The 16,725-nt window shown below is 39.4% G+C and overlaps 1 protein-coding gene across 1 annotated transcript in view; it reads right to left on the bottom strand.

Moving 5' to 3' along the window:
• Positions 1 to 4,133: 4,133 nt before the first annotated feature.
• Positions 4,134 to 16,725, bottom strand: part of LOC109060816 (microtubule-associated protein 1A-like) — a 131,909-nt gene continuing 119,317 nt past the window's right edge. Inside the window, 8 exon segments of the mRNA XM_042715918.1 lie at positions 4,134 to 4,327; positions 4,586 to 4,815; positions 5,316 to 7,570; positions 7,682 to 9,806; positions 10,571 to 11,357; positions 11,425 to 12,050; positions 12,149 to 13,267; positions 13,270 to 15,699. Coding sequence (XP_042571852.1) covers positions 4,172 to 4,327; positions 4,586 to 4,815; positions 5,316 to 7,570; positions 7,682 to 9,806; positions 10,571 to 11,357; positions 11,425 to 12,050; positions 12,149 to 13,267; positions 13,270 to 15,699 — 9,728 coding nt within the window. The 3' untranslated portion in view covers positions 4,134 to 4,171.

Genomic DNA, 16,725 nt, shown 5'->3' on the forward strand with positions numbered 1-16,725 from the left:
TAACCACTTTTGTTGCTAACCTATCAGAATCAAGTATTTCAGACTGTCAGATTAACGGTATGTTTTTAATCAGGCTTATGTATTGTTTTGAGATCGACCATTTAGTTTAAATATTGTATTTTGGGTGACAGTCTGTCTGACAGGTGTATGAAATAATAAAAAATAATAATAATGAAGAGGTCCACACAGAAAGAGTTTTCCAAATGTTGATGTTTTTTATTGATGATCACCAGGATGGTTCCCTTTACAGTAAATCAGCAGAAATCTACTTTTGCATTGAGCTTTTAGAGACAGAATGTTTGAATATTGCACTAAAGAGAATAACTAAGATTCATACAGCGCCAAAGAACGAGGAAATATCACAGCATCTTCTCGACAACATCTTAGGGCAAACAGAAGCCCAAGCCCAATAATATATGCACATTTCAGTACCATAAAGACAATTAGCTTCAAATATATCTTCTTAAAATAGTTTTAATTCTGATTATTAAACAATTACATTCAGGAGTATAACTAATAAGGTCACATGCAAAGATGGATACGTATACATGACATGGCTAAATGAATCCATCACATCATGATGCATTTGAATGTAGAATGAAATAGAGATTCATAGAGGTACTTTAAGCAGTCTTTTTATCTTTAGGAAAGTAGAATTACAATGACCATAGAACTTTCTTAAAAGAAAGCATTTCACATAAATGAGCACGTCAGCTATTTTGATTTATGTACAGGTTATGACATATGTTTTGATTTCTATTTTGGCTTTTTTTTTTTTCATTGTAAAGGAGGAAAGCTCAATGCTATAGTGTATTCCATTTTCAGTGTAGTAGTTGTGAAACAGCCATCTGCAAACCAAAGTTTCTAAATCTTATTTTCAAGAGATTTATGTATCTGTACTAAAATCAGCAACAGCTGAACATGTAATATTTTGTCATGAGTCACTCATGATCTTAGCCAGTTCTTTCGGTGACCCATTTTCTGAGGTTTACTGTTCCATGTGCATATTTTGCTAGTTCTTTGTTTTGTTCAAGCAGCATCCAGCGAAGCAACTTTTACATTCAAAATTATCAGCTAAATTTAGTGCATTTCATCCTTTATCACAAAACTAATTTTGTGTAAAGAAATCACAGCTATTCAATAAGACCATATAGTACTTGTTACTAAGGCCAGGTGTTTGAAGTAAAACTCTCATGTTTTAAAATATGAAAATATATCCAAACCATATAATGTAGGCTACAGTACAGATTCAGCCCATTTGAACAATCCCACTAGCAAAAAAAATGAAAGAATTTGGTCTCAGTGTGGGTTTGCGTACACTCATTGGAATTGGGCATGATTTGCGAATAATTCTGTATCTAACTAATAAACTAGTAATAATCTTTAACGTCACCTTGTTTTTTTTTTTTTTTTTTTTGAGGGCCCTAGGCCTAGTTCTTAGGTTTTGACCACCACTGCTAAACTGTGAGTTCTCAGCTAGTAAAAGTACACAAAGACCCTGTCACTCTGACCCATCTCAAAGACAACTTTTCTAAGGAAGAACTTAAATCTATATTCAAATGACACAAAATTAAGTATGTTGCAATGCATAATACTGACTTTTTACAAAACAAAAAAAAAAAATAAATAAAAACCAAGACAGACTAAAAAAAACAAACCACTCACTGTGGAATATACTGGATTAGGGTTAAGGATGCAGTGTTTCAGAGCTTATTTTGGAATAGTGTAAATGATGGCTGCTGCCTGCCTTGAAAACAAAGGGTTCTTTTAAGGACCACCAAAACAATTGTGCATTTACCAGTGAGGCCCTTGATTTTTTGCTATTGAAGATACTGTTCACAATGTAACTGGAAGATGTAGAGCTACTGTCAAATCAAGACTATTTTAGTTCCAAAGGCATTCTAAAGCCAATGACAGATTGCTAATGTTTTTCTTGCCTCCAGTGCAAACAGAAACACTAATTGTTAGCTTGTTTGTAAATGATACTTCAGTTTAGGTTGAATTCATATTTTTACTATTTGTAAAGATATAAGCCATAAAAATGCCCATTAATGCATACTGATTCTGGCAACAAAAGTCAAATCTTAAACTGTTCCTGTTCTAGAACTTTAAGTGCATTTGTTCTCAATAAACTGACCCTCCATAGAATTTGATTTAGATAATAACTAGTTAAAGATGTTCTTGATCACTTCATCAGACCAAAAAACAAATGTTGATCAGTCATTTTTAACTAGATATTTTTTTTTTCAAATAAATTAAAATGTTACTTATTTACATGATGCCTACTGTACCTACCAAACTGACTTCATTTTAGAAAAGTGCAATTGTACATGTAATGTAATCATTATTAATGCCTGCTTTTTTATATAATACTCAAACTTCTTAGTCAATTAAAACTTTATTAGCGTAAATCTAAAGAAGAAGTAAGGCTATAAAGAATTTTGAAATTTTCGCTAATCCAAAATAAATCTCTGTTAGTACACATATTTTTGTAATGTGTGTGTGTGTGTGTGTGTGTGTGTGGGTGTGATGTGTGTGTAACTTTTCTTTGTCAAACAACACGCAAAAGGCACGAGGGTAACCCTCCACTGTCTGCTCTCACAGCAACCATGAAACAAATATTCAATTCTATTGATTAGTCGCTCTGTAACAAATGTCTCTACTGCTACATTTTAATATATAGTGTAATTTCCACCACCAGTTTCCTTTCAAACAAGTTAAACCTAAAGTGCTTGTGGGTCAGAGAATCTTAGGTTGGGGGAAGAAAAAATCAGGTCAAGCATATCAGCAACGCACAAACAAAACCATTCAGCATGTCACAAGTCTGAATCCTCTACTCCAAAATATATGACAGATTATTTGAAGCATTATTGGCATTGTTGGTTTTAAAGTGGCAACATTTATATTTTCACTAAAGCAACAGAACATCATGTAATTGGCAAAAAAAATACCATTTCCATTTGACTCTAACAGTGGTCTACTCGATTTATGAGCAGACTGTATTTAAACTGCTCGTTATTAGTCTGCTTTGCAAAAGAGATCTGGACCCCAACAGATCCCCACAACAGATCACTAGATTAATATACCTACAAAGTTTACTCCAAGCTAGAGAGCATCATGCTTTAGTACAGTAATTGCAATACTGAGAAAACACTAAACTGTTATTCTTTCTATAACCATTTTTTTTTTTTTTGCATTCTATAACCTTGATCACATGATCGAATTAGAGCTTAGTCAAACCAAAATATGTCATATCAGGGGTTAGTGGTTTGTCAAGATGTCATCTACTTTGCTTTACTCTTAAAAGCATGTATATATACATGTACAGTCTTCCCTACTATCACATTATTGAGATACTGTAAAACTGCAGGATTGCTTAGATGTTTTGAATAGAGAATTATCCATCTTTTGTCACCTAAGCGACCCAAATCTTGGATTATGTTTGTTTTTTGTAAATCAGCATTTGAAAGAATTGAGATTTGGCACAAATCTGCGTTGGATTAGCAATTTAGAGTACAGTTTTTTCTTTCTTCACTCTATCTGCTAGCATTGTGATCTCACGGAGAGACTGCATCTAGCCTCACTGTAACCGTAGCTCACAAGACAGCTACTCTGAACTTTTTACGTTTTTATGTTTGTTCTCAGAGGTTGTTTCTTCAAGTCCTTGTGACCTTATGTTTAGAGTATGTTTTGCTGTACAACTTTGTCTATATGTGGTACATGTGCTAAAATTGATGATTATGGATGCAGAACATGAATCAGATAAGAATTAACCAATTTTTGTGCTTTTTTGTGCTTTGAATTCAAATTACAGGGCAGGATAAAATCTTGGTCTCTAAGTTATGTTAAAGAATATGAGAAAACTCAATTGCAATGCAACTTTAGCCTACTTGAACATTACATTATTATTTCATAACAGCTAGCTCGTGAACATTCAGTTTTCTGCCAAAGCCTTGCAGATGCAATCAAAAATGTACAATAGATTCAGGACCAAAGCTTATAATAAAGTCCCTTTGACAGCACTAGGATTTTGTTGCATTTTTGAGGGGATTAGAATACAAACTATAAATGGCAGCAGATGGAAGGTTGTGGGTGGAGCAAACTCATCTAAACCCAAAAAATTAGAAAAATGAATGAGGAACGAACGAAAAGCGCTAAATAGAAAACCAATTCAAAATTCTATTTTGCAGGCTGGAAAAGATTCATCCTGCATGACCACTGTGCTGCTGCTGGCCAAGACCATTATATTCAGGTCCTGCTGTTTCTCATGGGTCTGCTGATACCAGTCCCGAGTTACCTCTGTGTCATGTGTTGGGATTAAAGTGACCTAAATGAGAAGAAGATGGTCAGATGAAATGCAGTGTTCTACTTGCCAAATAAGACCTTAGGACAGGGGTTTCAATTATTACATTAAACATGGATTGAATTAATATATTGAGTGCAATATATATAATTTTTTTTAATATTACCTAGTACCCCCCTTGTGTCCCTAGACCCCTGTTTGAAAACCCCTGTTCTAGGGGATTACAACAACAGATTACAGACTCATCCATATATTTCATTTTACTGTAAAGTCAAATCATACCTGGAGATTATTGCCCCATTGTGCTTTCCCTTCTAGAAGTGCATCTAGAACTGCACGGCTGGGTTCACCACTGCCTGGGTCATTTCCACTGATGACATAGTATGCTGCTCGCACTCGCTTGAAGAACTCTTGGTCGACATTTTTAGCACTGCAGTGGTTGGGAATGTAAGCTAGATCGACATAGATGGGTGGTCCAGGTGGAGTCCCAGCGCTGGATTTCAAGTTGGAGCCTTTAAAAGTATATACCATTGGTTATTTGCATGTGTGGGTTTAATGAAGAACCATTGCTGTGCAGTTGAGATATTTGTCTGGCTTACACTGATAATTCTTCCATGTAATGATTGATTGCCCAAAAACAGACAACATTTAAAAATCTGGTACTAGTTTTTCTAAATAAATTAAAAACAAAGCACTAAATAAAAAACAAAAATCTGTTATTTTAAATGCTAAAAGTGAATTTAGGTATCACAACATTATAATGTACAGTATGAAAAAGGATGTTTATTTTACTTTTAACAGCAAAAATTACTTTTAACAGTATTCAATTGTGTGTTTGAAGAATTAATTGAAGTGAGTGTTACATTACAGTGAAGATAATTTAAAAGTAAGTAAAGGTAAATTAGCATGCGCAATTAAATATCCAATATTGGCTAATAAATTATTAAAATCTGTAATATCACTCAGAAACCAATATGGTACTAAATGTGTCATGCATCCTTGATGTTTGCACCTGCATTACTCTTGACGCCATTGACCAATCCTCTTCCTGGGTTGTAGACGTCTCCCCTGGATCCCTGTGTCTCAGACATCTTGGGACAATGAAAAGTCTTCTCTGAATCTTTTCTTTTAAGATCATGGGGTGAGGAGTCTTTGGATGTCTGCTTCACAGGGGTAGTAGATCTCCTGCTTTTTGCATCTACCTTACGTGCCGGCGATGCAGACTTCCCTAGTGTCTTCCTCAAGCCTCTATTTGTTTTAAGGTCCTTCTTCATTGGTCGTTCTGTGTGGGTCTGGCCATTAAGAAGGGCCTCTGGGTCCACCATGCACACATCAGGTTGTGGTGGGTGAGGAAGGGGGTCTTTCATTGGTTTGGGAGGGGGATCGTGACTCCTCGGGGAGGAGGAATGATGACTTCCTCCGTTGTCGGCAGCTGCAGACATTTTGTCCACCGGTAGATGCTCTGCATCTTCATCAGAATCAAGGTTCCCTTCTGCTGTAATTGAAGGACATTCCTCAGTCCCTGGAGGAACATCTGAGTCAGACTGAGATGGGAGTGACTCGCTCAAAGATGTAGGAGGAGTTTCCTCCCCTGCTAGCATAATGCCGTGCCCAGTCGCTGTACCACTCGGAATGCTGTGCGATCCCTCCTTACCAACTTCATGGTGACTGTGGGGATGATGATGCTGCTGCTTGTGAGATCTCCTTTTGACAGAATGCTGCTCACGCTCATCCCCATCATCATCCTTTGAATGATCGCTTCTGGAATCTTCCTCTCCGTCCTCACTTGATAGTTCCTGTGGGCTTGGATTTATAAAGGATGGAGAGATATCTCCTTTGCGGTGTTTGAAGAGCGAAGGTGATTGTGAGGAGATGGCCTCCATACCGAGATCAGAGGGTCGAGTTAATCCCTCATCTGACGTCTTGGAGACCTCAGGGTAACAAGCCTGTGCTCCTGATAGTGGAGTGGGTGGACGTTCTATTGAATCATACTTCTCTTCCTCCTTTTCACCCCCCTTTTCTTGCTTTATACCCTCATAAACATCTTCCCCATAGCCAGGTGGAGCCTCCAGACATACAAAATCCTCATGCTGCATAGTGGATGCAAGGGCACTATGCTGGCTAGACTCAACCGTATCTGTTTTTTTGCTGTCTTTTTCCATCACCTTTTCTTCTGTTTGCTCTTTCTTCTCTTCCATTTTTTCTTTACATTCCTTTTCTACAATTTTTTCAATTTGTTCTACGTCTTTCTTTGTTTCTGACTGCTCGGTTTTCCTTTCACTGTCGCTCTGCTGCTCTGACTTCTTGCCATTATCTAGGCTCTCTCCCATCTTTTCTGACCTCACTTCGACCATCTTTTCAGGTTGTATCTGTTCTTCCTCACTTGTTTTAAGTTTTACTCCCTCTTTCTTATCTGTCTCATGCTTCTCTTCATATTCCATCTTGCTCACTTTGGCTTCTTTCATTTCAACCCTCTCCTGTACTTTTTCAGGCAAGTCTTTAATTTCCTTAGACGTCTCTGCCTCTTCTTGCTTCATACTTTGTTCACTTTGTGTGTTAGTACTAAGAGGCCCGCATGTTGTGACTGGCACCTTCTGAGAACTTGTCATTTCTGTTGGTCCATCTATGGTTTGCAGATGAGATGGATCTGATATTGTTTTTGAGGGTTTTACATCAGCATGTTGCTCTGGTAAAGATGCTGTGCTTAATTTTTCAGTAGCTGAAGATTTTTCACATTCAATTCTGCATGGTAAGGTTCCCTCCTCAAAAATGCTTTTGTTGTCCTCAGGCTCATCATCAGAGGATTTTTCCTGTGACTGTTTGTCTGCAGAGTCAGCCTTCTCCAAAGGTGCAATGTCAAACTTGAGGGATGTCACAGATGCCACCACAATTGGATGAGTTGCATGCTCAGAAGTTGCTGATTCTGGTGATTTTGAGGAATGTGGCTCTGCTACATGTTCAGGATGAGAGACATGATCCCTGTCAGATTTAATGCTTGACATATCCTCCTCTGACTTTTCCTCTGCTGATGATGTTTGATCTTGAAGTAACGATTTGGATTCTTCCAAGGGACTGAGAGGAGAAAACCTGGCAAGACTAGATATTGATTCAGCTATTGTTGTAGCAGGTGTCATTCGTTCTGAGACTTCCATGTATTCGTCTTTTTTTAAACATGGTAAATCTGTAATGGGTGACTCTTCCTCTTTTAACGATGAGTACTCATATGATATACTGTCTCCATCTGATCTTAGTTGGACACTAGGAATATTTAATCAGTGTTTTCTATGCTTTCTCCAAGGGTGTTGACCCGTTGAATATGAGGCGGACGTTGAAGAAGAGTAACTAAAGGATGAAGATGATGAGTAAGTTGCATCAGACATTGCTGCTTGAGCAACAGCTAGGGATTCAGTCCCTTCAGACTTTTTATCAGATGTCCCTTTCTGTGTTTCATGTTTGTCATCGCTGGGTTTGGGTGTGTCATATTGGACTGAACTAGCATCTTGTTTCTTGGACTGTTCATCTTCCTTGCTGATTACATCCTTGTGCTCTCCAGGTACTGTTAAAGGCTCTGTTGTGGGGGACTTTTTTGCGGATGAATCACCAGTTGTTTCTGTTTGTAGATCTTCTGCAGTTGCTCCAGATGCTAAGGGACCAGTAGTATCTTCTTGTTTTGTTTCGAGTGGTGTAGATGCAGTTATGGTATCAAATGCTACCTTGGACTCTTTCTCAGACATCTCTCTGGCACCCTTTTCAATATCCAAGTCACTTGCATCTTCCTCTTCCTCATCCTCATAGTCCTCCTCTTCTTCTGCAAATATTTTTTGGCTTCTGACCAAGCATTCCTCAGTCTCTGCACTCACAATCATTGACTTGCTGCAAAGAGAATCAGTTTTGCCAGGGCACTCAAGTGCAAGAACATTGTCATCGACTTTCATGGACTGCCCAGAAGAACCAGGAGTGGCAGCACTGGGATCATCAGGTGATAACCTGGCAGCAAGCATGTCCTTTTCAGGTGGTGAGTATCGACCAGAAGAAAACAGGTCACTTTGGCTCTCAGCTGAATCCAGTTTGTTTTTATCTTTGTTACTATCACTTGAGATTGGACTCTCCATTTTGTTCTCATCGGAAGCAGATGTTGATGGAGTTGTTAGACTCTGAAGATTTTTATCCTGTGATGATGTAAGGATCCCTTGTGGAGGGGAAGCTTCAGGCACATGGGTTTTAGTCATGTCCAGGTCCTCTGAATGAGGCATTGCCAATGTTTCTTCTGTTTTATGGTCTTTCTCTTGTGTATCAGGTTTTGAAAGGCTGGAAGCAGATGTACATGGCTCTTTATCTGACAATTTAACATGACTTCCATCATCTTTGCCTTGAAGAGGAGAATGTGTGTCCTCTTTCTCCTTCTCCTTCTCTTCTCTCTCCAATTTCTCTGATTTGTCTTGCAAATCACTAGAGGCAAACAAGCTTGAACCTGTTGCCGAAGTGGCTTTTCTGTCATATGTAGAACTATTGTCAACAAAAAGATCTGGTCTCTCTTCTCTAACCAGTTCTTCCTCTTGGTATCGTTCCTTATTGTCTTGCTCTGAGTAGGCACTGTGGCTGCTGGGAATACTTGGTGAAGTCTGGTAATCAACCTTGCTGAAAGACACTAGCTCATCATCACTTTGTTCCTCTACTGAACAAGCAGCTCCAAGCAAACTGTCTTGACTTGTTTTTCTATTGTCATCTAAATCTCTATCCAGACTAGGATACTGGTCCTCTTCCTCTCTTTCTCTTTCAGTGTCTTTTGAAATGGGCTTTTCATAAGGCTCATATTTAGAGGCTTCATATATTTCTTTTTCCACTTCATAAGTCATCTTGTCACCAGATTTCATTCTCTCGCTATCAGTCTTTTCAGGACATTTCTCATCTGCACTGCCAGTCTTTTGAAAATCAGAATGTAACTCTAGCCCTGGAGAGGCAACCTCTCGTTCTCCCTCTCTTTCCCTCTCAGCCTCCTTCTCAGGTTTTGCTGCTTCCTTTGAAGGGAGCAATGTTTCATGTTGGTCATCCTTACTTGCCTGACTGTCAGAGATGGGCAGTGTGATACTCGTTGGTTTACTCTCAATTAGAGTCTCTGAGACAGCTTTAGTACTTGTATCTGTAGTAGAAGTTGTAAGTGATGTGGTATCCACCTTACACTCCTTCTCTGGTTCAGGTGATATTCCACTGGAATCTCTAGTCAACTCTTTTTCTTCTAAATGGGCCACAATTTCCTCTTTTTTCATACTTGTCTCTGGTGGTTGTGCAGAACTGCTTGCCATTGATTCTTCAGACTTCCAAGTTTCCACTGATAATGGTCTTGAACCAGCCCCTCCCATACAAACAGCATCTCCTTCATCCTCCTCAGTGCTTTCATCTTCATCTGAAAATTTGGTTGGAAATGTAGTTTCAAAGATCGACTTGGTGTCTTTTGTTTTGTCCACAGTTGAGGAGGCTTCTTCAATAAATTTTTCTTTATAATCTAAATTTAAATTTGAAACCAATGTCTGACAATGGGCAAGTATCTGTTTTCATGTAATATGTCTTGTTTGATATCTCCTTTAGGTTCATCTTTCAATACCACATTTTCTTTACAGCTCAGATCTGAGGTCTCAAACATTTGTTCTGAAGATTCTACCAAAGATTTGCCTCCCAAGTCCATTTTGGTGTCAACTGACACCAATTTTGATGCATCTTCTATCATTTATTTCTCTCAGGCTCTTTGATTACTTTTGAATCAGTTGTTTTTTCTCTTCTGCGATGGGATCTCTTTTCTTCAGTGTTTCTCTACAGTATCGTGTTCTGATTTCGAATCCACAGTTTTTGATTCTGTTGGAATCTGTTCTGACCTTTCTTCCACAGATACTGCTTTAGGTTCTTGTTTTGTGTCAGATGGCACATCTGTTGCCATACTTGGCTGAGGTACTTTCGTTACAATCTCTTCAGTGTGTTTTTCTTCATACTGTTGGTCGCTTTTAGCACCGGCACTCTCAAATACTGATTGATCTGTAGATATCTGAAGTTGAGTATCCTCCACACACTTCTCTTTAGATTCATATGGTTTTGCGGAAATGTCTTCAAACTCAACTGGTGTTCAGATTTGACAAATGTGCCTTTGCTTATTTCATCCTCTTTAGCTTGCATAGTCTTTTTTTTCTGGTGTTAGTGTCTGGGGTTCGCTCTTCACTTCAGAATCAAACACAGATTTAGAGATAGTAAGCTTATCTGTTTTTTCATAAGTTTGACATTCTATAGACTCTTCATCTAGTTTGATAGTTAGCTTCGCTAACTCCTTGTTTTTCTGGTCCTGATCATCTTTAGAAGACAAATCTGATTTCTCAGATTCAGACAGCAAAGCTTGAACTTGGCTCAATTCTGGTGGTTCATCTTTAGGTTCCTGCTCGAATATTGGTGAGGAATCCATTTTGTCTGAAATGGATATTTGTGTTTTGGATATAGTCTCCTCTACAGTTTCCATATCTTGGCTAGTTTCATCTGTGTATTGTGAAATTAAGGAATGTGTTATTTGAGGCTCTTCTTTGTATGATACATCTGCTTTTTCTAAATGTTGTTTGGTTTGAGTTTCTTCCAATAGCTTCTCCTTCAAGTCTTCATCTTGTTTACTAGTAATTTCAGTCTCACCTGGAGTTGCTTCTAATATATGAGATTTCATCTCTTGCGCTGACATCCCTTTAGATTCTTGATCATCTTTAGCAAACATATCCTTCTCCATAATGGACACTTCTACGTGCATCTCTGTAGACTGAACATCTGGTTTTGAGAGGGAAATTTGCTCTTGCATCACAGATTTTACTTTCTCTACATTTATATCTCTAGAGTCTTCATGTTCTTTGGCAGCTGGAATCATTTTCTCATATGTCAGTCCAGCCTCACTTTTACTTTCTAACTTTTCTTCATCTTTCAAGATTACATCTGTTTTTTTACTTAACTGTTGTACTTGAGATTTGAGGCCATCTGTGTCTTCCTTAAATGGGCTTATACAGACGGATGAATCAGTTTCCTCCAAAGCCACCTGTTCATGTGTAATATCAGTTGATTCAGATTTCTGCTCAGAGATCTTTTCCGGTTTTAGCTGTCACATCTGTCTCTACAGTGTCTTGTGTCTCCATATATTTTTTGGCTAATTCATGAGATGTTGATGTTTCTGCTTTGATGTCTGGGCTTTCAATGGACTGACAAGATATATCAGTCAGATCTTTCTCTTTGGATTCCTTGTCTAATTTAGACAATATCTTGGCTTTCTCTGTCTGAATTTTCCTTTCTGTTTGTTTCTCCTGTTTTTCTATCTCGGAACGTTCCAGAACTGCTGGAAAACTCTTATCTTGCAACTCTTCTTCATTTGCAATTTTCTTATCAAAATCCTCTTTAGATGGCAATGCTGCCTTTTCTGGTTCTGATATTATATCACCTTTATCTGTAACCTCTGCATACTTTAATAATTGGTCTTTCTCCTTATGCATCCCTTCAGCATTATTATCTCTTTCACCCTCCTTTTCTTTCTCTTTCTTCTCTTCATCTGTGGACAATTTTAAATCACAAGTTTCTTTAACATCATGATCATCAGATAACTTGCTATCTTTATCCTCAAGAATTACAGCCTTGCTGCTCTCTTCAACTTTGCCCTTCTTCTCAACACTTGGATCAGGCATTACTTTTGTATCTCTTATTTCTTTTAATGGTAGAACTGGTAGACTTTCTTTTTTAGCTGACAGGTCATCAACAAGTGGAGATGGTACAGAGGTTGCTTCCTGAATTCTCTTCTTTTCTTCCTCCTCTGCTTGAGGTATTTTCTTTCTCATCTAAAATACCAAGTTTTTGTTTTTGCACTCTCCTTTTCAGATTTAATTTCAGTGGGGCTAAGTGGCACTCCTGGTTCTTGATGAGTCTCTTTAAGGAGAATTTTATCCTTCCCTTCCACAGGTGACATTCTGAGGGGAGAGTGAGATGCACTAGGTGGTCCAGAATGTGTAGGAGAAGCCATTTTTACAGTGCTGTCATCAGGGCTTATGCATCGGTCTTCCACATCTGGAAAAACACTAGCTTCAGTAACAGGAAGCTTAGAAACACTGTGCGATGGGGAGGAGAGTATTGTTTGTGCTTCAAAAGATGAGTCTTCCCTAGAAGGTGATACTGATACCTTCTCCATCTCAGGTGGTGAGGATCTTTCAAAGGATGAAGTATCAGGAACTAAAGGCACGGGACTTTTGGGTTTGTCCATTTCTTTCTCCTTGTGTTCAAGTTTATCAAGTGAGGCATATGCTTCTTGTAACTTTCCAAGTGGAATGTCAACATTTGGTGTTTTATCCTCATATTCATCCTCCTCTTCATCACCGTATTGGGCGGCCATCTCAATTCCCTCGGTTTTGCCTTCTAAGGGAAGTGGTGGTAATTCCTCAGATGGAGATGATTTGAAACACTTGTCTTCCTCCAAGGAGGATGTTGGTGAGACGGTTCCAGCTGAATGTAGGTAGTCTTTTCCTTGGGTGGCCTCAGTCTGGGTAACCGGTTGAACTGTGTCCAAGACTAGGGAACTTTTTCCAGTGTCTTCGGTCTGAGGTGCTGTGACGGATGCCACTGACTGATCTTCAGCAATGGAAGTGGGTAAAGAAGACAGTTTGTCATACTCCGTTATAGACGTTGCTGAAGAAACATGTTCCTCTTCAGCTAATGGCGCTGCAAGTATACTGGTGTAGATGGAAATAGGTGGCTCCTGTTGCCCAATCAATACTTTGCCTGTTCCATTGCCCATTACAGCGGCTTGCATTTCTCTCATTCCATGGATGGCATCAAAGGAGCCTGGTTGGTCTGGGACCGAGACATCATAGCTACCAACCTCATATTGAAGGTGTGGTATCCTGTCCTCTGCTTCTTCATGGATCTCCTAATCTGAGATGGTCTGTTCAGTCTCAGAGTAACCGGGATGGTTTCATCCTGAATATATGACAAGTTTTCTGCTGCTGCAGCTCCTTGGGCTGTAGAGGTAATGCCAGCTGTAACACCTCCAACATTTGACAAGTATGCATTCTCTTCTTCCTTGACTTTCTCAGCAGAGATATCTTTTATTTCTTCATCTGCAATGGCATCCAAATCCTCTGCCTCCTCTAGCTCAGCTTTTTCAATCACATCCTCTTCTTCAAACTGCTCCTCTTCAGCTTCAGTCTTTCTTTCCTCCACTTGTTTTTGCTTCTCCATTTCCTCAACTTCATGTTTTCTGTCCACTTCCTCTAAGTTTGGTTTCCTTTATTGCCCTTCGTCTTCTTCATCTCCTATTCCCATGTCTTCCTCCTCCTCTTCCTCCTCTGTCTTCTTTCTAACAGGCTTTGTCTCAACCTCCTCCTCATCTTCATCTTCAATTGCAGCACCCTCATCCTCAAATTTCTCTAGTTCTGATGTTTGGGGCTCATCCTGTTGTTCTTTCACTTCTGCTGATGGCACTTCTTGGATTTCTGCTGATGGCGCTGCTTCTTTCTCTGTAGCTTTTTGTTCCACGATATCGGTTTCTGTAACATGATCTTGTTCTTGCTCCTCTGCTACATCATCATCTCTTTCAGCTGGCAATCCAGAGACAGTAAGGGCACTTTTAGGGGCTTCAGAATGATCTGTCGTTTCAGTGGGTCTCATTTCATCAAAGTCTTTTGTTAAATCTTCTGGAATAGATGGAGCAGATATTAATTTTCCTGTCCCATTCTCTGGTTCCTCAGGTTCAATCTTCTCAGCCCACTGGTTCTGCCACATCTCTGCACTCTCTAACTTGGCAGTTGTAGGTTTGCTCTTTATTTTTTTGGGTTTCCCTTGGGTTTTGGCCTTGTGGAGGGTCTTCCTCACCTCTGGTGTAAAAGGTTTCAGGTCAGGTTTAGTTATTTTTCTCAGTTCAGGTTTTGAAGTGTCCTTGGTTTTAAACTTTTTCTCATCTTTTTTCACAGAATCATCTTTTTTAATTTCACGTTTTTCTTTCTTAACTTCCCTCTTTTCTTTGTCTTTCTTTTCATCCATTTTGGACACCCTTTCCTTGGGGTGTTTTTTCAGTGATTTCTCCTTCAATAATTTTTTCTTTTCTGTCACTTCTGTTTTTGGTTTCAATGGCTTGGTGTGCTTCTTTGCTTCTTTTTTCTCCATTTTGTTCTCGTTGACAGAGTCACTCTTCATTTCGACAACGGATACATCCTCATGCTCGTCGGTTTCTTTCTTTAAAGGCTTAGCTGGTGCTTGAGTCTTGGGAGATGATTTGAGGCTTTCTTTGCTGTCAGTTCTTTGCTTTAGCTTTGTTTGTTTTACAGCTGAAGGTGAAATGCCAGAATTAATGTCTTTTTGGGTGGCTACCGGATACCGCAAGAAATCAAGGTGCTTCAAATTTTCAAGCCCTTCAAGGATTTTGTTCTGCGGTGCATTTCCAGGGAACAAAACTCTGATGATTTTTTCTGTATGGTTGGCAGGGAGCCATACAACGAGTGCAGTAATAGATGTCAAATATGGGACAGATATTTCTCCCTCTTTTCCATTTGCAAGCACTATCCCTGTCTTGGCCTTGCTGTTACCTGCCCACTTCTGCATGAGGAACTGCATTTCCTTACTGTCCTTCACAGGGTTCAGGACAAACATGTCTAACCTGCCCACACCCATCTTATGAAAAAGAGTGATGGGCTCGATGGTATTACTAACCACTCGAAAAAGAGGCTCAGGCTTAATTCCTAGCTTGCTGAGGTATTGCAATGTAAGAGAGGCTTCCTCAATGCTTCGCTTTACTTTCAAATTCGATTCTGATGCACGAAGCTTCTCAGGTACATTGAAGAACACAACTCCGAGCTCGGGCGATATCAGGTTCTTCATCCAATCACTGTAGGTGGTTGAGCCTTGAGAGTGTTCTTCCTCCTGTTTCTGCAACCTTCTTTGAAAGAGTCCATTGATTCCAGGGAGATTATCAGCGCCAATATGGGTAAGAAGGATAGAATCAATACGATCTAAATGTTCTGACAAGCTTCCAAAGCATGACCTTCTTTCAGAGCCACCATCAATCAGAATGTTAAAACCATTGACAGCAAAAAGCGCAGAATCTCCTCGTCCACCAGGAAAGATGTAGCAGCAGAGAGGCTTTGACAGCTTTAGGAATCCTCCAGAGGTTGGAGGCTCAAGAAGGTCAAATGGGGATGGTACATCCACAGTCTCAGATATGTATTCGGTAAACTCAGTAACCCCCTCCATCTTAGGGAGTATGGGCTCTGGATTCAGCCTATAATTCAGCAACTCCCTAATGCGTTGCTGTTGCCCCAGAGAGCTCCAGCCTGCCTCACCACGGCAAGACACAGTCAGTGATGCCCACTGTCCAGAGCTGGCTTTAACCAGCAAATTACTGACCTACATGATGAAAACAAGTCCAAAATTAGTCAAGATATACATCACACACACACACACACATGTGATGTATATACAAGAAAATGATATATATATTATACTATTGTATATATATATATAGATATATATACAAACCCGATTCCAAAAAAGTTGGGACACTGTTCAAATTGTGAGTAAAAAAAGGAATGGAATAATTTACAAATCTCATAAACTAATATTTTATTCACAATAGAATATAGATAACATATCAAAATGTTGAAAGTGAGACATTTTTGAAATGTCATGCCAAATATTGGCTCATTTTGGATTTCATGAGAGCTACACATTCCAAAAAGTTGGGACAGGTAGCAATAAGAGGCCGAAAAAGTTAAATGTACTATAAGGAACAGCTGGACGACCAATTTGCAACTTATTAGGTCAATCTTCGGGCCCTTAGACATCACTGCATCACATACAGGAATGCTACTGTAATGGAAATTCACAACATGGGCTCAGGAATACTTCCAGAAAACATTGTCGGTGAACACCAATCCACTGTGCCATTCGCCGTTGCCGGCTAAAACTCTATACGTCAAAAAAGAAGCCATATCTAAACATGATCCAGAAGCGCAGGGTTTTTCTCTGGGCCAAGGCTCATTTAAAATGGACTGTGGCAAAGTGGAAAACTGTTCTGTGGTCAGACGAATCAAAATTTGAAGTTCTTTTTTGAAAAACTGGGACGCCATGTCATCCGATTAAAGAGGACAAGGACAACCCAAGTTGTTTATCAGCGCTCAGTTTCTGTCTTCCAGACTATGTATGGTATGGGGTTGCATGAGTGCATGTGGCATGGGCAGATTACACATCTGGTAAGGCACCATCAATGCTGAAAGGTATATCCAAGTTCTAGAACAACATATGCTCCCATCCAGACATCGCCTCTTTCAGGGAAGACCTTGCATTTTCCAACATGACAATGCCAGACCACATACTGCATCAATTACAACATCATGGCTGCGTAGAAGAAGGATCCGGGTACTGAAATGGCCAGC

Source organism: Cyprinus carpio, chromosome A25, assembly GCF_018340385.1.
Source record: "Cyprinus carpio isolate SPL01 chromosome A25, ASM1834038v1, whole genome shotgun sequence".
Lineage (NCBI taxonomy): Eukaryota > Metazoa > Chordata > Actinopteri > Cypriniformes > Cyprinidae > Cyprinus > Cyprinus carpio.